Genomic DNA, 23,430 nt, shown 5'->3' on the forward strand with positions numbered 1-23,430 from the left:
TTGTGCTTTTTCATGTAATGTAATTTATCCTTGTCTGCCTCCTTTCTTCTCCCAGTGCAATTCCTTTTCTCCATTTAATTAGATTTTTTACTATCACATCAAAGTCAACTTAAACCCAAGCCCCCTGTCTAAGTATACTCCTTTTTAAATGTCATGATGATGTTACAATTCTTAAGAGTTACAAGTATCATCTTCCCTTGTAGGGATGTAAACAGTTTGCCCTTATTGATAATATGATAGGTTTTTTTCTTTCCTGTCTACCTTTTTATACTTCTCCTGAGCCTTATATTTGAAGGTCAAATTTTCTGTTGAGCTCTGGTCTTTTCATCAGGAAGGTTTGGAAGTCCCCTACTTCATTGAATGTCCATCTCCTCCCCTGAAAGATTATGCTCAGTTTGGCTGGATAGTTGATCCTTGGTTGTAATCCAAGCTCCTTTGCCTTACAGAATATTGTATTCCACACCCTTTGATGATCTTTTAATGTAGAAGTTGCAAGGTCCTGCATAATCCTGAGTATGGTTCCATGATATTTAAATTGTTTCTTTCTGGCTGCTTGCAGTATTTTCTCTTTGATCTGGTAGTTTTGGAATTTAGCTACTATATTCCTTGGCATTTTCAATTTTCAGGAGGTGATTGGTGGACTCTTTCCATAACTAATTTGCCCTCTGGTCCTAGGACCTCAGGACAGTTTTCTTTGATGATTTCCTGAAGGATGTTGTCCAGGCTCTTTTTTTTCATCATGGTTTTCACGACCAATAATTTTTAAATTGTCTCTCCTGGATCTATTTTCCGGTTCAGTTTTTTTTTTTTTTTTTTTTTTTTTCCGGTTTTTTTTTTTTTTTTTTTTTTTTTTTTTACCAATAATGTATTTTACATTTTCTTCTTTTTTTTTCATTCTTTTGTTTCTGTTTGACTGATTTTTGCTCTCATAGACTTGCCCCATTTTAATTTTTAAGTTATTTTCTTCTATTAGATTTTGTACCTCTTTTTCCATTTGACCAATTCTACTTTTTAAGGACTTGTTTTCTACAGCTAATTTTTGTCCTTCCTTTTCCAAGCTGTTGACTCTCTCTTGTATACCTCTCATTTCTTTTCCCAATTTTTCTTCTACCTCTCTTACTTGACTTTTAAAATCCTTCTTGAGCTCTTCTAAGGCGGCTTTTTGGGCTTGAGACCAGTTCATATTCCCCTTTCAGGCTTTGGATGTGGGTGTATTAACAATGTTGTCCTCTTCTGAGTTTGTGTCTTGATCTTCCCTTTCCCCAAAATAACAATCTATGGTCATTTTCTGTGTCTGCTTTTTGTTCATTGTGTCTGCTTATTTTCTGACTTAAAAAAAAAAATGTTGAGTTCTCCTGCTGGAGCAAAGGGGGCACTTACCCATGCTTCTTTTCCTGCTCACCAGGGCCCTGCATTTGAATGTTTGGCTCCTGGTTGCCCAGGCCTTGTACAGGGATATTTTGCTGCTGGTGGGTTTCTGTCAGCCTGGAGCTTTCCTTTTGGAGTTGTGCTTCCCAGAGTTGTGTTGAGGCACTGGGTGATTTCACTGCTGGAGAACAGTGTCATTTTCCCAGCTGGTGTCTACCAGTTCCTCTTCTTGTATTGAGGCTCTCAGGGGTCCTGGTGTTGGCACTTGCCTGTTCCACCAACCAGCATCTCAGGATCTTCCCCTCTTATGCTGAGGTGGGGCTTTCTGCTGGCTTGCTGGGACATCTCCCATACTGTACTGCTCCCCCTCCCCCCAGAGAAAGGCCTTTCCTGGTACTCTCTCAAGCTTTCTGGGGCACAAGACTGCTGTGCCCTGTGTTTTTACTGGCTCAGGGTTTTTCCTGGGTTGATATTTTCTGGGCTTTCAGATGTTGAGGGAGGGTGAGAGCAACTTACTTCTTACTCTGCCATCTTGCCTCCTGGTGGGGGAATTCCCCACGCATCTTTTCATTGCCTTTTGTTTTACCTACAATTTAGATTTTTCTGGAAGGGTAATATTCCATGATCTACAACTGTCACTGGGAGAAAAATGAGGTTAAGAAAATGTGTTTTCACACTAAGGGTAACGCGCTTGAGGTTGTTGAAAGCACCACACAATTCTCCAAATGAGAGCCACACGTTTGATTTTTGCTATTCCCTTGGTCCTGTTCGTGTGTGTGTGTGGTAATAGACATTCTTCAACCACTTTGTTTTTCCAATGTGAATGGATAGGCCAATTTTTTCTGAGTGACTGGAGTGATTGAGAAGGCCTTGTCATGTTTTGGGACATGTTGAATGAATGCAATGCTGTCTGTAAGTAGGATTGTTTGGAAATCTATTCATGGCTAAATCTAATGGCTTTTTCTCAGTTCTCATATTTCTTGATGTCTCAGCTATATTTTACACTGCCAACTTTTCTTCTTTTTAGCTTACATGATGTTGGTCTTCTTGGTTCTCCTGATTTTTTTTCTGGGTCTCCTTTCTAGCTTCTTTTATTTTCCCTGTCATTAGCTATGAACATTCATAACATTTAGTACTAAATCCTCAGCTTTCTCTAATTTCACTTCCTCTTAAAACTCACCTACTTCTGTTAATGAAGATTCATTCCATCAACACACTTTGTTAGAAAAAAATTTTTTTATCAGAAGTTAGATATAAATAGGAGGCAGTAAGATGCCTTCCAAGATTACAGTATTGTAGATTTAAAACTGGAAGGGACCTTAGAGGTTATAATTTTAAACATGAAGAAACCAATGCCCAGAGTGAGTTCTCTTTCTAGATTATTATTATTTTTTTTTTTTTTGCTTAGGCAGTTGGGGTTAAGTGACTTGCCCAGGGTCACACAGCTAGTAAGTCACACAGCTAGTAAGTGTCAAGTGTTTGATCTGAGGTCAAGGTTTGAACTCAGGTCCTCCTGACTTCAGGGCTGGTGCTCTATCCACTGCGCCACCTAGCTGCCCCACTCTTCCTAGATTATTGCAACAGCCTTCTAATTGGTTTTTCTGGTTTAGGTATCCAATCCATTCTCAAAAAAAAAAAAGATAGCAAAATAATCTTCCTAAAGCAGAGCTGTCTATATTATCTCCTGGGCTCAAGAAGCTTCGGTAGCTCCTGCTTGTCTATAAGATTAAATGAAAATTCCTCAGCCTGGCATTCAAAATCCTGCAGAGTCTGGCTTGAGTCTACCTTTCCATACTCATTTTATTTGATTTCCAATGACCCACTCTGTTCCAGTTAAGCTGGCCAGCTTGCTCTTTTGTGATGCCATCTTTTCACTCCAGCCTCCATGTCTCCAAACAGCTGACGTGTCCTATGTGCAAAGCACACCTGGCTTCCTTCAATTTTCAACTCATGTGTTATCTCCGTAATTGTTAGTACTTTGTTCCTCCTTAAACAACCATACCTATTGTATCCTTTTAGTCAAATGCAAACTCCTTGAAAGTAGGAACTGTTCTTTGTTTGATCTACATATACATGGCAGTAAGTCAGTTAATAAACATTAAGCTCCTACTATATGCCAAGTATTGGGCTAAGCACTGGGGAGGCAAAAGAGTGTGAGTCCCTACTCTTGAAAAGCTCCAGATCTAAAGGGGGAAATAACAAGTAAACAAATATGTACACAGAAGATAAATATGTTTACAGGCCAAGTAGGAAATAATTAATGGAAGAAAGGCACTAGAGTTAAAAAGGGTTAGGGAAAACTTCCTGTGGAAGGTGTGATTTAATTGGGACTTAAAGGAAGCCAGGGAGGTCAGCAGTTGGAGCAGAGAAGAGAGAACATTCCAGACATAGGGGACAGCCAGAGAAAATGCCCAGAGGTGAGGGATAGTGTTCATGGGAAAGCCAGGAGGCCAGTGTCACTGTATTGAAGAATATGGGTTGGGGAATAAGGTGTAAAAAGTCTGGAAAGGCAGGAAGGGCCAGCTTTTGAAGGGTTCTGAACACCAGAGGATTTTATATTTGATCCTGAAGGCAAAAAGGATCAACTGCAGTTTGAGAAAAGGGGTGACTCGATCAGACCTGCATTTTAGGAAAATCATTTTGGTGGCTGAATGGAGGATGGATTGGATTGAGAAGAGACTTGAGGTAAGCAGACTATTGGGAAAATCCAGGCACCAGGGTAGTGACAATATCAGAGGAAAGAAGGGGGCATATTGAAGAGATTTAAAAGGCAAATCAAAAGGCCAACTTTGCACAGTGCCTTGAAGTCTAATAAGCACTGATTTACCAATCAACCTTAACTATCATTTATTAAGTGCCAAGATATCTCATTTATCATTAGTGAATGTGTGGTCTTGGCACTATGCTAAGCACTGGAAATACAAAGACAAAAATAAAACTGTTCCTGCCCTCAAGGAGCTTATATTCTACCAGGGAAATCAATATGTACACAAATAAATACAAAGGATATTACAAAAGTCTTAGTGTAGCCCAAAGCTTTAAGCTTCAACAAGCTTCGAATGTCACTAAGACTTTCTATATCAAATGCCAGCCTCTCCCAAAGAGTCTATGGTTTGCAAACTGTTCCTGTATCTTTCGGAGGTCACAAGACATTAAAAGAGTGGCAGTTTACGCATCATTCTGGGGAGACAATCAACACTGATGGCTTGAGAATGAATGAGAAGACAGAGAGAATGAGATGACGGGCTTCTTTCTCGATGCAGCCTGGAGTGGCAGGGACCCACACTCACCCTCGGGGTTGGCCTGCTTACCCAACCTGGACCCCCTAGGTGCGAGTGGGGTTCCCAGAGAGTGAGACACAAAACTCTGTCTCCTAGGGAAACCCCGATATGGATCACTGGTCCCAAACTGTGTATGTCTGATCAGCTTTAGCTCTGCTCCAGCTGGGAACTCCCAAAATAATGCAATCCATGAGGCTCAGCCTTCCCAGCAACGGGGAGAAGAGCCAGCCTGTGTCAACAGACTCCTATATCTCACTGATATCTCCGATTTGAAGGGAAAAAAAGAAAACAAAAAGCGATTTGGGAAGCACTTTTTAATAAAATTAGAAGCATCAGAAGGTGTGATGGGAAGCCTGTAGGTCCCAGGCATGCGACCGACCTCAGCCCCCGCCCTGGGGGGCCCTTAACCCGGGGTTTCTTTATCCAGAAGCCAGGAAGGGCCCTTGTCCGGGCGGGCACTGACCCCGCGGGTCCCGGCGCGGCCTTTCACCGGCCAGGGGTACAGGGCACAGCCCTGGCCAGGATGAAGCCGACCACGTGCCGCGGACGGCTCCGGGGGCAGGCCGCTGCCGGTCCCGGAGGCCGCAGGGCCGCCCCGCACCCTCCGTCCGCGGCACCGCTCACGCTAACTTCTCCGAAGAGCCTCGTCGCGGCCGGGGCCGGGACGAGGGGCACCCGGAAAGACCGCGAGGCCCGGGCTGCTCCAAGCGTCAATATTTGCTCGGCCTCGCGCAGGGGCGGAGGCTGGGCGGGCAAAGGGCGGCCGGGTTGCCGGAGGGCGGAGAGCGGGTCACCGGAGGGCGGAGAGCGGGTCACCTGGGGGCCGGCCGCGCATGCGCGCCGGGATGGGAGGCGGGGCTTGGCCCAGCTCGGCGGCCCCGGGGGGAGGAGCTAACGTGCGCGGCACCGCCCCGAGCCGCGCCGCCCCTCCGTTCCGGGGGGGGGGGGGGGGGGGGGGGCTCCAGCGGCAGGAGCCTGTGTGGTCACAGAGGTCTGTTTCTAAGCGGGCGCGGAGCGTGCGCCGTAGCCGGAGCTCCCTCCCTCTCCCTCCAACCCGCGCTGGGCCGGGGACAGGCGGGTACTCGCGGCGTTCGTTCCCTTCTCCCTCCTCTGGGGCGCCTGGGGGCCGGCGGGGGTGGGCGTTTGTAAGTAAATAGCCGCGGGCGGTGGCTGCGGGTCCGGGGACCGGAAGGAGCGGGCCTCCGGCCACGTCATTCCCCCCCCCTCCCCGGGGGGAGGGCCCTCCCGGCCCTCGGACACCGCCCCTCGCGCTTACCGGCTCCCCGCCGTGCGCGTGCGCGGCTCCGCCCCGTTCCGCCAGGCTCTCCTCTAGCGGCCTCCGTCCCTGGGCGCCGCACGCTTAGCGTGAGGTGAGCTCGCGCTGCTCGCAGTGCGTGGGCGAGGGGAGGAAGGCGTGAGGGAGAGAGAGGAGGACGGAGGGCGAGAGATCGAGAGCAAGAGAGCGAGAGGGGCCGAGCGCGTGAGGGGGGGCCGGTGTGCGCGGCGGGTGCGCGTGCGCGTGCGGTCGGGAGGGGCGGGGCCGCGGCCGCGGGCGGTTAGCGCTCGGCCCGGCGCGTGGGCCAGGGGGCGCTCTCCCACCGCCGGCGCACACGCACACGCCCGGCTCACGCGCGCGCGCACACTCACGCGCAGAGCGCTCCGCGGGAGAGAGGCCGAGTGGGCGGCGGCGGGCCGTGCCGGGCTGTATCCGGTTCTCTGGCCCAGGCCGGGGCCGTTTGTGACCCGGGCGGGGCGAGGAAGCCGGGCGCGGAAGCCGGGCGCGGGCGGGCGGGCCTGGGCCTGGGCCCCGGCGGGGCGGGGCGGGACCATGTCTGCTGAGGGCTCCGTCCCCCCGCCCGACGAGCCGGCCTCGGCGGCCGAGCTGGGCCTGCCCCCGCTGCGGGAGCGGGAGCGGGAGCGGGAGGCCGAGCGAGCCGGCGCCCGAGGGGAGCCGCCGCCGCCGCCGCCGCCGCCCGCGCCCCTGGGCCACAGCGTGCCCCAGGCGGCCGTGGCCGTGAAGCCCCTCGGACTGCCCCTGGCCCCCAAGCCTCCGGAGCCGGGGAGCCCCCCAGGGCCCGACGACGACGAAGACGACGCGGACGGCGAGGGCGACGAGGACGACGGCGACGGGCCGGCCGCGCGGGAGCGGCCCCGGGCCCCGCCGCCCAAGGAGAACCCCTGGACCAAGAAGGCGGCGCCGCCGCCTCCGTGCGCGCTGCTGCCGCCGGCCGTGGTGGCCGCCGCGCCGGGCCCGGCCCCGGGCCAGCCCCCGGCCGCCGCGCCTCCGCCTCCTCCGCCTCCGCCGCTGCTGCTGGCCGAGCCCTCAGAGCCAGGTGCGTGTGTGTGTGCGGGCAGTGCGGGGAGGGCCGCCGGGGGGGTGGGGGTGGGAGACCCTGCCCGGGATGGAGGCGAGGCGAGGCGAGGCGGACCCGCGGCGGCGAGGGGGGATTTTAACAGTGAAGGGGCGGCACCGGAGACAGATCAACGGATTCGGATTCGGATTCGAACCTTTTCTTTCCCTAATTGAAGGCAGCCTCACCTCGGCGTTGCGTCTGATGGTCGCTGGCTGAAGAAGCTTTGCAACGATGGTGTGAACTCGGGCTGTTTCCTCGGTTAAAAATCTCCCTAGAAGGAAGTTCAGGGTCAGATAAGTCGGGGTCACTTGAAGTGCACTCTGCCTGTCCTGCCGCGTACCTGCGGAACGCTTCCAGGGGTCCAGGCGTGAGCATTTTCACAGCTGTCAGAGTGAACTCGTGCCTTCGAAGAGCACATGAGCTTGCACATGTGTCCAAATGAAGAAGTAGGCTAGATTACCACGAAGACTTAACTGGAATATTAGAAATAAGTGCATCCTATTAAATTGATTGACCTTCGACCTCGTGGCTTCTTTAGGTTTAATCTGTATTGCGTATTTGTAATTGCAGTAGCAAGAAGAATATAATCCCGTCATCATCAGTCGTTAAGATATTTTAAAAGATTAACATATGACCAGTTAGTTTAGGAAATTTTCCTTTAAGAATTCAGAATTTGTCTCAAATTAGGTAGAGGTGAGTTGATCTCTCCTCTAGGGAAGTGTTTATTAACAAGTATTTAAAATCCCAAGTCTTTTAACTGTAGATGTTTTAAACCTTTTGGGGAAGGGTTGTAATAGGATGGTTCATGAGCATTCTTCAAGGGAACTACAGCCCTATTTTTTTTTTTTTTTTGACCTTTTTTTGAATCCTTCGCCTTGGCTTTCTTTACTCTTTGGTTGACTTGGATTAATGTGGTATAATTGAAGTAGCACTTGGCAGAGATTTGGGTTCTAGTCTAATAACTTGTGTGAGCTTAGGCAAGCCAACCTTGCTGGGTCTTTCTTTAGTTTTCTCATTTGTCAAATAAAGGGATTTGTGGTAAGTTACTACATTTAGTTTTTCTTCCCCCCCCCCCCCCCCAGCAATCAAGGCATCATGTATATATAACTCAGGCTTAGTTGGCTTTCCCGTTTTGCTTGATCAAATCTGTTCAGTATAGAGAAATAAGAGGGAGCAGAGTTGATATCTAGATAGTGACTGGAAATTTCCTTGAAGCTCCAGAAATAGCATAAGTGAGCTGAGGGGCTACAAGTACAGAAGTGGAATCTGCAGCAAATGTGAAGTAGTTAGGTTGAGAAGGAACATGATAGTTTTGTTAACGAAAGGATCTGTACCCACAACCTACTTTGTTGGGAGATTAGGAATTGTTTCTTTATATTTGCGTACACAGCCACTACCACAGTGCCTGGCATATTGTTTCTAGTGTGGGTATAAGCATACAGTGCTTACACCTATTGGTTGACTGCAGGGATAAGTTCTAGGAGGTATATTTTTCTCCCCGCTGTGCCTTGGTAGCCTTTGCTCCTTCTCTCCCTTCTAGGCCAGTCTGCTTTTAAAAAGTCCTTAGTTGTGCTCTTTGGGAGGTTGTGAATATGCCTGTGGGATGGCATCTCCCCTTGTTAGGTGATTTAGAGACTGAGCACAGCCATCACCTACGAAATCTTAATTCAAACTTCTATCCAGAAAGAGGCCTGCGAAACTGGTGCTTTGCTTTAGCCAAGCCCAAGCCGTCCCTGTTCCTGGCCTATCTTCTGGAGAGGCCTCTGCCTGAAATAGGACTGCTTGACTGCTGCTGATAAATTGAAGAGACCAGAACTTTGTCTGATTCTCTGTGTCACTGGGGAGTGTTAAAAAGGGATCTTTGGTAGGGGTTTTGGTTGAAGAACCATTGTACATGGAGTCTGTTGGTTGTGTTATCCTGCCTGGGACAGAAATATGCCATCGAGTTTAGTTGCAAAGTCCATGCTTGTTTAAAGTCAAACCTAGTGGTTCTATGTATGTAGGGATTAATGGATAGGTTGGAAAAAGTGTCCACAGGATTAGGTGAACACTGAAGATAGACCTTGCCTGCCATAAAATATATAGAATTTAGCTCCCTCACAAAAGAAACACTCACCAAAGCACTGTTTCATGCAACTGAGGAATGCTGCTATAGAGAGCTTTCTTCATTTGTTAACAGATACTGATTTATTTATCTACTTTGCACAGGATAGGAAAGTCTTGTAATTAGCATGGGCACCAGATGCGTTTTGGTGCTTTTTCTTCCTTAGAATCCCCGTCCCCCTCACCAGTGTGACCCTTTCCCTTGCCCCAGAGTTTGACAAGCCTACCACCATGCTTAGTGGTTAGGCCTCTAGCTTCTCTCCTCTCCATGCCTTGTGTTCATCAGCTCCTATGGGATCACCCTGCATTTCTGGGAGCCTGATTTCCGTTTCTGTATATACAACCCCTCTCTACTGAACTCCATCACATCAGCAACTGGACAGCCTCCACCCGACTATCGTAGGTGTCTCAAATGCAACATGTTCAAATCCGAGCTTCTTATCCAAACCTTCCCCTCTTTCTAATGTCCGTGTTTCTGAAATTTCCTATTTCACCACCGTCTTTGTAGTAACCTAGCTTTGCAGCTGGGGAGCCAAGCCTCAGTTCTTTCTCCCACATTTCCAACCAGTTGCCAAATCTTGTGGGTGATTCCTCTGCAAGGTCTCATATGTCCCCCTCTATCTGCATGACCACCATTCTGATCACCCTGGCTGGAACCCTTGCTGCCGCCTCCTAATTGGCCTCAGACCTCCCTCTCCAGCTCTTCCTCCATGGCCGCCAGACTGGTCTTCCTAAAGCACAGGTTGGACCCTCTCCTCTTCAAGAGTTCCAGTGGTTCCCTGTTTTCCTCTAACATACCGTAAGCACTCCCTTTTGTCTTTTAAAGCCAGCTGTTTGCGGCCTACCTTTCTAGGCTGTTTGCTTATTTTTATCCTTCCTACCCTTCGTTATTCCAGCCCCGCTGGCTCACTTACTCTTCCACATTCTGTCCATCAGACCCTGTAGCTTTCTTAAAGACTCAGCTGTGATGCTACCTCCTGTTGTTCACTTCTGTCCAACTCTTCATGTCCCTGTTCGGGTTTTCTTGACAGAGATACTGGAGTGGGTTGCCATTTCCTTCTCCAGGTCATTTGACAGATGAGGAAACTGAGGCAAACGGAGTTGAGTGACTTGCTCAGGTTCACACAACTAGTAAATGCCTGAGGCTGGATTTGAACTCAGGAAGATGAGTCTTCCTGACTCCAGGCTTGGCCCTCTATCCGCTGAGCCACTTAGTTACCCCTAGTGCTGCCTCCTACAGGAAGTTTATGATCCCATTTGGCTAGCATCTTCTCCACCCAAAGTACTTTGTGAGCAAGCATCAGGTGGTTCTCCAGCCTTTATCATCACTGGTATTCTGTTAAGCCCTGGAGAGAAAAAGAAAAATTCGAATGCCTGCTCTCAAGGAGTTTACAGTCTAAATGGGGAGACTGTTGATGCAGAAATGGCTGGAAAGTGGGCATGAGGTCACCTTCAAGTCGAGGGGTGTGGCTGAGCAGTTGGAGGGGGGTGGGAAAGGAGGAGGTAGTGGGGTAGGTTTTAGCTGAGCCTTGAAGGGAGCATCTAACAGGCCCAGGTATGGAGAGAAGGCGGTGGCCCTAGAATGTGAGGGGCAGCAGGTGGGCCAGCCAGGTTTGACTTGGGAGACTGAAGAATGGCAAAGATTGGGAAGAACTTAGAGGCCAAAATGAAGAATTTCTATTGGATCCTAGAAGTTGTAGGGAGCATCTCTTTGTATGTATTTAGTATTTTCTGTGTACACATGGTTCTCCCTCTAATAGAATGCAATGCAGAGAACTTTCATTTTTGTCTTTGTATCCTGACAACTGGCTTAAGTGCCTGGCTATTAGTGAATGAATGAATGAATAAATGAAAAGGCATTTATTAAGCACTTAGCTTACACTCTAATGGAGGCCTTAATACAAAGGAGCGGTGACTAAAGGAGGGACAGCTTGGTCTGGAGAGTTCCAGGGATGGCGTGTGGGGCCTTTGGGGACTAGGCTGGTAACTCCATCCACGGACAATGGCAGCTGATGTGATCTTTGTTCTTGGTTCCAGAATTGGAGTGGGGCCTGGCAGTGGGGGCTGGAGTGGAAGGGAGGAAGAATGGGTAGGGCTTTCCTGAAATTGGAGAGCAGGGCCCCAGGGCAGATTTAGGTTAATAATAAATGATTATTGAATTGAACCAAACACTTTGGGAATTTCACAGGCACGAGTGCCTTGGTGTGGGGGGATGAGCTTGGTATTAACCCATATTTTTGTTTCACTAAATGGCTGTTTGTAACTCATTTCTTGACCCATCCTCATAACTTGTTATGACATTTCCCTTTACCCTTCACCTCCTTTCCCCTTACTCCAATTTGAGGATTTGATTTCAAGTAGGTAGTGGGAAGTTGTTACAATTTGGTAGAAGAAAGCTCTAAAGTGAGAAATTGAAACTGGGTGTACTACTGAGGCAATTGTTAGAATAACAGGAAAAAAAAACCCTTTGAAATAACTAGCTTGAATAAGGGCCTGTCTCAGTCAGTGTGAACACAGTCTTAGAATGAACATGATGGGGCCCTTGTGGATGCTTTGGCCTTTTTAAAAGTTTTGTGAATAATTAGGGCATTTTCTCCCTCACGTGTTATCTACCCTTTAAGCAAGACATAACTTCTTCGATTCTTAATGTTATTTATTACAGTTAAAATACTTTTAACATGATCATCAATGACTTTTTCTTTTACATTTGAGTGCCTCATTGAGAAGGCAAAGTTTAGTATGAACGTGAGGGCTGAACTTTAGAGCTTTGTGTTTTTTTTTTTTATTCATATATAGTATATGTAATAAGAAGAAGCAAATGTATGATGATAGCCTTGAATTCTGTTAAGTAAAAGTTGCAGATTTTGCAAAGTCCTAGAGGAGAGTTGTCAGACTTAGGTCTGAAAAACTCTTAAGTTAAAATGTAATTGGGAAATGTTTAACAAAGCCAATAAAAATCCAGTACAGTGTAGATAATGTTAACTTGTCAATATGTGGATTTCAGGGATCAGTTTCTATTTGAGTTTGATGCTACTGACTGATGTTTTGTCTACTTTGTGTCAATATTTAATGTGGAGAATGTTAACATGAATAAATGGATGAGTTCAGTGGGCTGAATGATATGTTTTGGATATTATTTTCTCATCTCCTTAGCTCTCAGGCTTATGTGAAAAGAATCACTAAGAGCATGGATTTCAATGGCTTTTCCATGACTTTCTCAAAATTTTAGGATATGAAATTTTGACCAATAAATTACAATCTTACACAAATTTTAAGCATCTGTTTTATTTAGAGCACTTCAGTTCCACAAGCTATTTTCCAGGCATTGGTCTAGGCGCTGAGGAGCAACACTCCCCCCCCCCCCCCCCCCAAATCCACCCCCAAACAGCCCCCTGTCCTCGAGGAGCTCACAATTTGTTTGGGAGGAAATATGTATAGAGAGAAGTGAACATAAACTATGTACGGAGTAATTTTGGGCTGGTGAGGAAGGTAACTATGAGTTTGGGGAGGATCGCCAGCATTTATTAAGCTCTTACTGTGTGCAGGGCACTGTGTTAAGTACCAGGGATACAGTCCCTGTTGGCAAGGAGCTCACAGTCTGAAGGCAGAGACAACACGCACAAACAGTATGTGCAGGATAACTTGGGGATGGTCTTGGAGGGAAGGCACTAAGATGAAGAACAGCTGGAAGAGGCTTTTTGAGACTTGAATGATGCCAGGGAGGCCGAGAGGCTGAGAGGAGGAGGGAGAGCATTCCAGCCAGTAAAAACCCCTGGAGTCAGGAGATGGAATGTCCCGCAGAAGACCCAGCCAGGATAGTCGCTGGCTCATACGCAGTGTATGGGTAGGGAGGAAAGGGTGAGAAGGCTGTAAAGGTAAGAAGGAGTCAAGCTATGGAGGACTGGATAAGCCCAACAAGATTTTGTGTTGAATCCTGGAGGCAGCAGGGAACCACTGGAGGTAAGCCTTGCTGAGATTTAGGGAGATCAGTTTGACAGTGGAGTGGCAGGGAGACCCCACCTGGAGGCAGTATTGGTCAGGTGTCGGGAAGGTCTTAACCAGGGTGGTGACAGTGGCAGAAGAGAAGGGGATTTGCATATTAGAGAAGGTGGAAATGGCAGAATACCTAGGTAGGGAGCCTGGAGGGCTGGGAGAATGGTGGTGCCTTGGTAGTTATGGGAGGGTAGGAAAACAAGAGGGTTTAGGGGAAAGGTGAGTTCATTTTGGGATATGTTGAGATTAAGATGTCTGTGAAACTTCCAGTTTGAAATATCCAGACTTGAGGTCTCTGACCAGAGATGATAGCTGATGAAATCACCAAGTGAAATGGTACAGATGGAAAAGAGGAGAGAGCCCAAGGCAGAGCCTTAGGGGACCCCTGGGTTAAACAGGTGAAAAAAGATGGTCAGAAAGATGGCATGTGTGCTGTGACTTGAAAGGTGTTTGCTAACGTGCTGACAAAACTGTGTCAGACACACTCTTTGAGCAGAGAAATTTCCAGTTTTCCTGAACATTCCTGAGAAAGTGGGAAGGAAGAGGCAACAAGAAATGTCTCTGTTTGGGGCGGTTAGGTGGCACAGTGAAAAGATCGCGAGTCCTGAAGTCAGGAGGACCTGAGTTCAAATGTGGCCTCAGACCAAACACTTGACATTTACTAGCTGTGTGACTCTGGGCAAGTTACTTAACCCTAATTGCCTCATAAAAACAAACAAACAAATGTCTCTGTTTATTCATGGTTGTATATATTTTCTTCTAAAAGTAAAGTGTTTAAAAAAAAAAGAAGCCAGAAGTGGGGAAGGAGAGAGCATTTCAGGACATGTGATCCAGTTTGCAAAGGCCCCAAGGTGGGATGTGGATTACTGTGCATGGGCAGCTGTAGGTAAACTACTTTGGCTAGAAGATATGAATGGCTTGTGTGAAATTACTCTAGAAAGCAAGGTTAAATCCAGACTTTTTTTGTGTTTTTTTTTTTTTTAAGGCAGTTGGGGTTAAGTGATTTGCCCAGGGTCACACAGCTAGTAAGTGTCAAGTATCTGAGGCTGGATTTGAACTCAGTCCTCCTGACTCTAGGTGCGCTGTCCACGGTGCCACCTCGCTGCCCGCAGATACAGGTTTTGAAGTAAGGGAAGAAAACCTAGCAGTTTGACCAGTCTTAAAAAGTTGACTAGGCTGCCTTTGGAAGTGAGTTGCTGGGTCTCCCCCACTACAGAGATCTTCAAACTCAGGCAGTTCTTATGATCACTTGTTATGCTATGGAAAGGATTCAGTCTTGTTTATTCATTTAGGTTTGACTAGGGAGTCATTGAAATTTACTCTTCCAACACAGAAATTCTGTCAATCTGTGAGAATGAATGGAAATTTAGATGATTAGTCGTAGGTGTAGTAGGTGTTGCTGGAATGGTGGAGAGTAAATGGTTTTATTTCCTGCAAGGTCTTTATTTCACTGATAAACGAAGCGAACTAAAAAAAATTTGCTTTGCTTTTTGCATGATATTTTTCAGTCTCCTAATCTCACAGAAAGAAAATATAAATATACTTATAGCTGCCAAACACTGAAAAAAGGGATTACTTTTTTTTTTGGAAAATCTTTTCCATTTTTGTTTGCATAAAATCTGTACATGCTTTAACATTTCTTCATAGATAAGCAGTATTTTCATAGCATTATTTATCAAGATATTTTCTACCTTTCTGTTGTCACTCTGCTCCCTGTTTTACAGAGCAAGAAATTGAGAGTTTTTCAGAGGTGATATGCTACTTGTCCTTAAAGAAGGCAGAGTTAAGTTCCTTCACTATGAGCTTGAGATGCCCTTTCTTTTGTAATAAGAGTTTTTAAAAACTGCATATTGTCAATTGCACAGTGCTTTTTTTTTTTGCCCTTAGTACTGCTATTGGCTACACTTGGCCTTCCTGCCTTTAATTTCTTTTCACTGTGCACCCAGTTTTTAGCACAAGGTAAATTTATATATTATCACTAGAACTCACACTGAACCATTGTCCTGTTTTGCAGAATCTGTATTCATAGATCTGAAGTTTGTCCCATTTTGCAATTCATTTAGGTCATGTACAGTAGGGGAATCTTGTTATCAGCCAGGCTATCTTGGTGTGTAATGAATCAAACTAAAAAGGAATGTAAAAGTTTATTGAGGTAGATAGTATGTATGTTGGCTATCTGGGTTACTTACTGTTACCTTTATTCAAGAGATGGATCAATGATCCTAGGGCTTACTTCTGCTTGTACCTCTTTATGACCTGTTTTACTCTGGGTTAACCCCATGGTGCTCAACTTGTATCTTTTTTTTTTAAACTCTTTCAAACCTTGCATCTGTTGCTTTCCAGCTCTTATGTATCTGTAAAAGATAGCTGTGGAAATTTATCTTTAGTAAGGCCGTTTAATTTCATGAGAATGTAGAAACAAGTTGCATTTTGAGGACACTTTAAAAAAACTTGTATTGATATTTTAAAAATAAAAACCAGATTTTTATTGATCTTTTTATATCGTCTACGTCTTCCCCTATATCTTTTCCTCTTCCTCTTCCCAGAGAACAAACTCTGGGGGGAAAAAAAGGTTTCTTTTTTTAAAAAAGAAGAGGAAAAAATTAAGCAAAACCAATCACCAAATTGAAAAAATGTCTTTTGTTCTAGTCAGTGATTTGCACCAGTGGACTCCAGCCTCTGCAGAGGAGGAAGGAGAGAGTGGACAATGTTTTCTTGCATCTCTTCTGTCAGGCCAAACTTGGTCTTTATAATTTTGCAGCATTCAGTTTCAATTTCTTGTGGTTTTTTATTTGCGTTATTGTAGTTGCGTATATTGTTTTCCTGGCCCTCCTTAATTTGTTTTACGTCAGTTTATTTCAGCCTTTTCACGTATCCTTATATTTATCACCTTTGGGTTTTTTTTTTTAATAGCATAAGAATATTCCATTATAACAGCTTTTTTAGTCTTTCCCTAGTTGATAGGCATCTACCTTGTTTCTAGTTCTTTGCTATCCCCCCAAAACGTAACAACTTTTTTAGTCTTTCCCTGGTTGATAGCCTAGGAAAAGAGTAAAACTACCTTGTTTCTAGTTCTTTGCTACTCTACAAAATGTTGCTACAAGTATTTTGGTGTGTATGGAGGCTTGCTTTTTGTCATTGAACTCATTGGGAGTGCCTATAAGTGGGACCTTTGGATTCAAATGGTATGGATTTTTTAGTCACTTCATTAACTTAATTCCAAGTTGTTTTTCAGAATAGTTGTATCAAATCACAGCATCTTTCCACAACAAACTCCATCTTTTGTCCTCTTCGCCACTTTGCTGAGTGTGAGGTGAAATTTCAGTATTGTTTAGATTTTCTCTCAGTAATTTGGAATGTTTCATATGTTTGTGAATATATGATAATTCTTTTGAGAACTGTTCATATTTTTTGACCCCTTTATTGGGGAATGACTGTTGGGATCTTTGATATTAAACTCATCTCAGGGATTTGGTAGGAAATTGTTTCCCAGTCAATTGCTTTGCTTATTCTAGATACGTTAATTTTATTTTAGCAAAAGCATTTCAATTACCTGTAACCAAAATTATATGTTTTGTCTTTTGTCATTGCTTCTATCCCTTGTTTGCGTAAGCATTTATCCCTTACCCATAGCTGTGAGATGTGGGTATGGTCTGCTTCTCTTCCGATTTTTATTGGTATGATTAATGTCTAGTGTGCAGAGCCATTTTGAGCTTTTGATTTTATATCTTATTTCCCAATATGCCCCTCTCCCCATCCTTTTTAACTAAGAATAGAAAAAAAAGAGAAGAAAGCAGTTAATCAGTTAAGTCATGAAATTATATTCAGTGTTCCACATTCATAGGCACCCCCCCCCCCCCCCCAAAGAATGGAGGAAAGTACAGTCTTTTATTTCTTGGGCATCAAGCTTGGTCATTATGACATGACATTTTCAGTTTTTCAAGAAAAATATTATTTCCTTTTACATTGTCTTAGGCATTGTCTATACTGCTTTCCTGGTTTTGCTCATTTCACTTTCCATCATTATATATCTCTTCCCATGTTTGTATCTTTTGTTTTCATCTATTCATAATGCACAGTAATATTTGGTTATGTCCATTAATTGCTTGTTTAGCCATTCTCTAACTGATCAGCATTTACTTGGCTTCCAGTTTTTTGCTTCTACCAGAAGTGTGGCTATAAATATTTTCAAGTATGTGGGGCCTTTATTTTTATTTTTTACTTCCCTGGGGTGGGATCTCTAGGCCAAAGGGTATAAACACTTTAATCTCTTTTTAGGTTAATATCAAATTGCTTTCCAGAATGATTGTAACAATTTATAGTCCTGCCAATTTTTACAGTCCTTAAAATGTTACTTTTTAAATTTTACTTTTGAAGTGGTTTGTATTCTTTTGAACAAATTATCCCATACGTTATCAGTTCATTTGTGGTTTGTGAATCTGTGGGAAAGTTATGTTAGGCTGAGGGGAGTAATGCCCACTTGTGGTCAGTCCTTCTTGTGGAGGCTGAGGCTGGTGGGTGGCTTGCTTGAGCTCTGGAATTCTGAGCTGCAGTCAGGCTAAACCAATTTGTTTTCTGCACCGGAGTTCAGAACAAATCTGGTGAGCCCCTAGGAGTGGGGTGGGGAGAAGGGCAGGCTGCCAGGAAGGTGTGAACCAGCCCAGGTTGGAAATGGAGAGATTCAAAGCTACTCTACCAATAAACAGTGACTTCAGCCTATGAGTAGCTTCTGCACTTTTGAGGCTTTCAGGGCAAGAAAGGCAGATATTTAGTCTTATTTTGAAAGTAATTTGTTAGGAATACTTGGTTATGTATTATAGCTATATGGTCTATCAAGGTACTGCAGGTTTTGATGCTGCAGTTAACTATGTATTATAGTGGGCCTGTTGCTAGAAAATCATATTGTGAACCTTGTGATTTTTTTAAAATTACTTTATTTTGATTTATCAATAATCACTTCCATATGCTTTTTAGTTTAAAATTTTTCTCCCCCTCCCTCCCTACCTCCTTCCCCAAGACGGTGCACAATCTGATATAGGCTATACATATACCTTCCTATTAAACATTTTCATGTTAGTGGTCTTGTAAGTAAGAATTAGAACCAATAGAAGGAACCACCAGAAAGAGGAAACAAAACTCAAACAGAAGCAAAAAAAGAGCAAATAGTAAGCTTCAATCTGTATTCAAACTCCATAGTTTTTCCTTTGGATGTGGATAGCATTTTCCGTCATGAGGCCTTTGGAGATGTCTCAGATCCTTGTATTGCTGGGAAGGGTTAAGTTTATCAATATTAGTCATCACACGACGTGGCTGTTACTGTGTACAACGTTCTCTTGGTTCTGCTCACTTCACTCAGCATCAGACCATACAAGTCTTTCCAGTTTTTTCTGAAGCCAGCCTGTTCATCATTTCTTATAGCACAACAGTATTCCATTAGATTCATATACCACAACTTGTTCAGCCATTCCCCAATTGATGGACATCCTCTCAATTTCCAATTCTTTGTCACCACAAAAAGAGCTGCTATAAATATTTTTGTACATGTGGGTCTTTTTTCCATTTGTATGATCTCTTTGGGATATAGCCCTAGAAGTGCTATTGCTGGGTCAAAGGGTATGCACATTTTTATAACCCTTTGGGCATAGTTCCAAATTGCTCTCCAAAATAGTTGGATCATTTCACATTTATCATTTTCTTGTCTTGTCATCTTGGCCAATCTCATAGGTGTGATGAGGTACCTCAGAGTTGTTTTAATTTGCATTTCTCTAATCAATAGTGATGTAGAGCATTTTTTCATATGACCATAGATGGCTTTAATTTCTTCATCTAAGAACTGCCTGTACATATCCTTTGACCATTTATCAGTTGAACCTTGTGATTTCTTAATGGGAAGGTAATTATGATGAGTGTACATGTTATAGACTGTGGAATTGAGTAGTTTAATTGAACTTGGTATAACTGCAGTTGATATATTTTTTTGCTTCTGAAAAAAATTTTGAAATCAAAATCACAAAAGCAAATAACGTTATCATTTTTTCCTTAGAACTAAGTTCCACAAAAATTATAAAAGCAGGAAAACCCAAGACAAAGAAAACCAACAAGGTATGTCTTTTTTCAAGAAATAAATTGAAATTGATCATGTTAAGAGTTTTTGGATCTTTATAGTTATTTTTGTGATTAGTGTAGAAGTATTTTCCCCCCTCAATATGCCATTTGGGTAAGCTCAATTAGGATAAAAATATAAAACGTGTGTTAATGGATATGTTTGTTTTTGCTTTTTGGTGAAGCAATTGGGATTAAGTGACTTGTCCGGGGTCACACAGCTAGTGAGTGTCAAGTGTCAGAGGCCAGATTTGAACTTGGGCCCTCCTGACTCCAAGGCTGGAGCTCTATCCACTGCGCCACCTAGCTGTCCCGGTTAATGGATATGTGGAGAGAGAAAAAGAGATAGATGAAATTTTTCAGCACATTAATTTATTCGAGAGAACTATAGTTTTAAATGTTCAGCAATTATTATTTTGAAAGGTTTTTTTGATCTTTGACAATTTTTTTCCCTGATTATGCTTCAGGTGCATGTATGATTTAAATTTGCTTGATTTGTTTCTCTTAAATCGCTATAACTTTTTTTCAGAGACTTTGTTCTATATATGTGTTACATAGAAGTATTTTTTTATAACATTTCTAGAGTAATTTTTTTGTTGCTTTGCAGGCCAGTGATTTCAGTGACATCACAAATTGGCCAACACCAAGCGAATTAGTGAACAATGAAGTAAGTATTCTATATTTGGAACTTTTTAAATAAGAAAAAGGCTATTTTAACTTAGATATCACGAAGCAACATGCTTTTCATATAATTTAGATAATTGTTAGCTTGCGAAGTCTACCATCATAGGATTTAGAGATAGAAGGTATTATAGAAAGCAAGTGGTCTTAATCTCTTCATTTTACAGTTTCACTTGGGCTCAGCTAGCATTTATATAGCTTTTAATGTGCTTTACAGATCTTATTTCAGTTGTTTTTCACAAAGGTCATGGATAGTAACTTAGGAAGAAGACTGGAACCTAGGTCATTAACTACTGTTCTACAAAGTCGAATTTTTTTTTGTAAATAGCATCAAAGTTTTACATAACTCATTATCATTTTTACCATGATCACAGTAGTGTGATCTGTGTATCTCTGATGCCAGTGTTAGCAATATGAAGACGTACAATTCCTTTACATTAAAAGGAATCAGGGTGTAAGAATGTTTGAATTTTAGTAAAAGATTAATACCTGTCCAGTTTATTTTAAACAGTAGATCTAGGATTAAGAACAAAGAATAAAAAACTGACTTCCCCTTAAGAAGATTAAATTCTTTGATAGGATGCAGACTTAAAGGATCTGTGATTTTTTTGTCAGCATGAAGAACTCTTCGCCCAAACCAAGTCTGCCCCAGACATGAAGAGTGACTTGATTAGGATTACACATCTAGTAGATAGCAGAGAAATATTTTAGCCTGCAAGTCTTTTGACTCCAAACCCAGCATTGTTTTACATATGTATATTTAATTTGTGGAAGGAGAGAATACTAACAACTCGGGGAATCGCGAAAGGCTTTCTCCTAGGAGGCAGTGCCTGAGCTGATGTACTTGGAGGAAGCTAAGAATATTAAGAGAATGAAGCAAAGAAGGAAATAGAATTTAGAAATAGTGGAAAGTCCATACAGTAGTATGGAGGTGGGAAGTAGAATGAGCTGTTAGAGGAATGGCAATTTAGAGGCCTCTTTGGCTAAAATAGAGTTGTTGAAGGGGAATAATTTGAAATAAATCTGGAAAGTTCACTGTTGGTGTTAGTCAATAATTTTAGTGGTTTGTGATGAGTGTGTGAAGCCTGCCTACCAGGGGTCCCAGGGTTTTTGCTAACTTAAGTAATTTTGTAGTATATTTGTAATTTCTACGTAGTAGGTGTCTGCTGCGGATTAAACGAAACACACTGTTCTTTGCATTTGACAAATCCAGAAAAATTTGTCTAGGTTCTAATGGTTTAACTCTTTACATGAACCCTGATGGGCTGGCATCCAGCTTTCTTGGGGAGGGTTGCTATCTTAAGCCGTGCTTGACAAAGTGGAGGCTTGTTGACTTGAGTCTGTAGCTTCTATTTTTTCTCTTAGCCTTTCCCTGAAAATCAGGACAAATCTGTGGTAGGAGAGCTTTCTTTCCTTTTTTCTTTTTCTTTTTCTTGGGTCCGACCTGTGATTTCATCAGTGTGGGGAACTCCTGATCTAGAACTCCCTTCATTGATAGCAGATCAGCAATTTGTATGTAAACTTACAGGCTGACACGAGTTTCCTGGGTCACTTAGAGATCAGATCACTTGCCCAAGTCACACAAAGCTCTCTGCTTTTCGAACCCATGATCTGTCTTCTATATCATATAGACTCATCTGCTCAGAAAAACTGACCATTGTGAAAAGCTTAGGTTTCTTAGTCATCTAGCAGATGTTTCATTTTAATATCTATTATAATGGTCATAGTGTTATTGTGATAATTCATTCATCAAAATTTTATGCAGTGCCAGAATGTCACCAATCAACCAAATAAGAAGCCACAGAACAGAAAAGAAAAGGAAGAGAAGATTGAGAAGAGAGCTACCAGTGACAGTAAAGAGAGCCGGGAAGCAAAGCTTGATGGCCCTGGAGAAAACGTCAGTGAGGACGAGGCCCAGGCAAATAATCAAAGAAAGAGAGGTTGGTCTAGATGGTTTTGGTAATTTAGTGGAGAATAAATGTCAATGAAGAGGAGCCCGTACAAACGCTGCTTGGCAGAGAGCGCTTCTGAGTGAAGCATGTGCACGAGCAGCTCGCTGGGGCTTGTCCCTGAGGCCAGGAATTGTAGCATTTGTACTTCCGTGACTAACCCTAATTGCCATAGTATCTGTCTGTGAGAAGGAAGTTACTGAGGTGAAAGCTGAAATAAAATGGAAGGAACCCCCTTCCTTTCTAGTCGTACTTCAGAGGTTGAAGGGACCCTGATGAAAATCTTAGAGCTGGGTTCTTAACCTGGAGTCCGGGAGCTCCTTTTTAAAATATTTTGATAACTATTTCAATAAAATTGATTTCCATTGTAATCATATGTATTTTATTTTATGCATTTAAAAACATCCTAAGAAATGGGCCATAGTCTTTCCTTACTAGGCCGCCAGAGGGTTCCATGAGACAGAAAAAGGTAAGGAGTCCCTGATCTAGTTTAGTCTGTACCTTAACAAGAATCCTGTCTATAGTCTAGCTTTTCCTTGAAAATCTTATGAGGGGAAAATCCTGCTGTCTCCTGAGATAGTGCATTTTACTTTGGGAGTAGCTGTAATTGTTAGGACATTTTATTATATCAAGCACAGAAGTTCCTAGATCTGCCTTATAGTGCCTGGCAGAACAGGGCTAATCCCTTTTCCACATTAGTGCCTTTCAAATACGTGATGACAGCTGTCACATTCTACCCTAAGTCTTTTCTGCATGCTGAATGTCCCCAGTTTCTTCAACTAACTCTCTTAAGGTGGGATCTTGAGGCTCTTTACTGGCAGAGTAGCATTTCTGTAGTTACTCTCCAGCTACCAAAAACTGAATGAAGCACTACAGATGGGGTCTGACAGGAGAGAGACAGGTTAATGCTGGACTCATTCTGACTATTCTCTATGGGAAGGGAACTTAGGATTGATTACCTCGTTGGGCTGCCCTGCTGTACCGTTGATTGATTTTGAGTTTACCCCCAAATCCTGAAATCTCTTCAAATGAACTGCCCGCTAGTCAAGCCTTCTCCATCTTGTACTTGTGAAATTGGTTTTTGGAACCCCAGTATAAGATCTTATCTCATTTGATTCAGGCCAGTGTTCCAGCCTCTTGAGGCTTTTTGGGATCCCTGCCAGTTTTTCTCAGCTGCACGCTAGATAAGCTAGCTCTCTAGACCTCCAGGTCATCTATCACAACATATGACAGCAAGTGACAAGCCCAGATCCTAGAGTCACACCACTGCAGACTGTCTCCCAAGTTGATGTGGAACCGTTGAATGACTGCTCTTTGGGTCCATACTTTCAGCCCAGTCTGACCTATTGGCTGGCCCATATTCTTCCTTATATTTACAAGGGTAGATGTGAAACCTTGTTACCTGCTTTCCTATAATCTAGGTAAAGTGTATCTATGTAGCTTCTCTGAATCAGCTTTGGTGACCCTGTGAAAAAAGGAGGTGTTCGTTAAGTCTGACGTGACTTGTTCTTAACGAAGATACTGTTGGCTCTTGATCACACTGTCCTGTTAACTTTTAAATATGTGGTCTGTCATTTTTTTCTAGGAATCAGATTGAGC

The 23,430-nt window shown here is 43.7% G+C and overlaps 1 protein-coding gene across 3 annotated transcripts in view; it reads left to right on the top strand.

Annotated features, from left to right (window-relative positions):
* Nucleotides 1-6,477: 6,477 nt before the first annotated feature.
* Nucleotides 6,478-23,430, top strand: part of LARP1B (La ribonucleoprotein domain family member 1B) — an 83,797-nt gene continuing 66,844 nt past the window's right edge. For all 3 annotated transcript variants that reach the window (XM_027854467.1, XM_027854466.1, XM_027854468.1), the window contains exons 1-4: nt 6,478-6,982; nt 19,143-19,201; nt 19,809-19,868; nt 21,648-21,822. In XM_027854467.1, the coding sequence (XP_027710268.1) occupies nt 6,478-6,982; nt 19,143-19,201; nt 19,809-19,868; nt 21,648-21,822 (799 nt within the window). The remainder of the gene's footprint in view (nt 6,983-19,142; nt 19,202-19,808; nt 19,869-21,647; nt 21,823-23,430) is intronic.

Source organism: Vombatus ursinus, unplaced genomic scaffold (assembly GCF_900497805.2).
Source record: "Vombatus ursinus unplaced genomic scaffold, bare-nosed wombat genome assembly UNPS02010461.1, whole genome shotgun sequence".
Classification (NCBI taxonomy): domain Eukaryota; kingdom Metazoa; phylum Chordata; class Mammalia; order Diprotodontia; family Vombatidae; genus Vombatus; species Vombatus ursinus.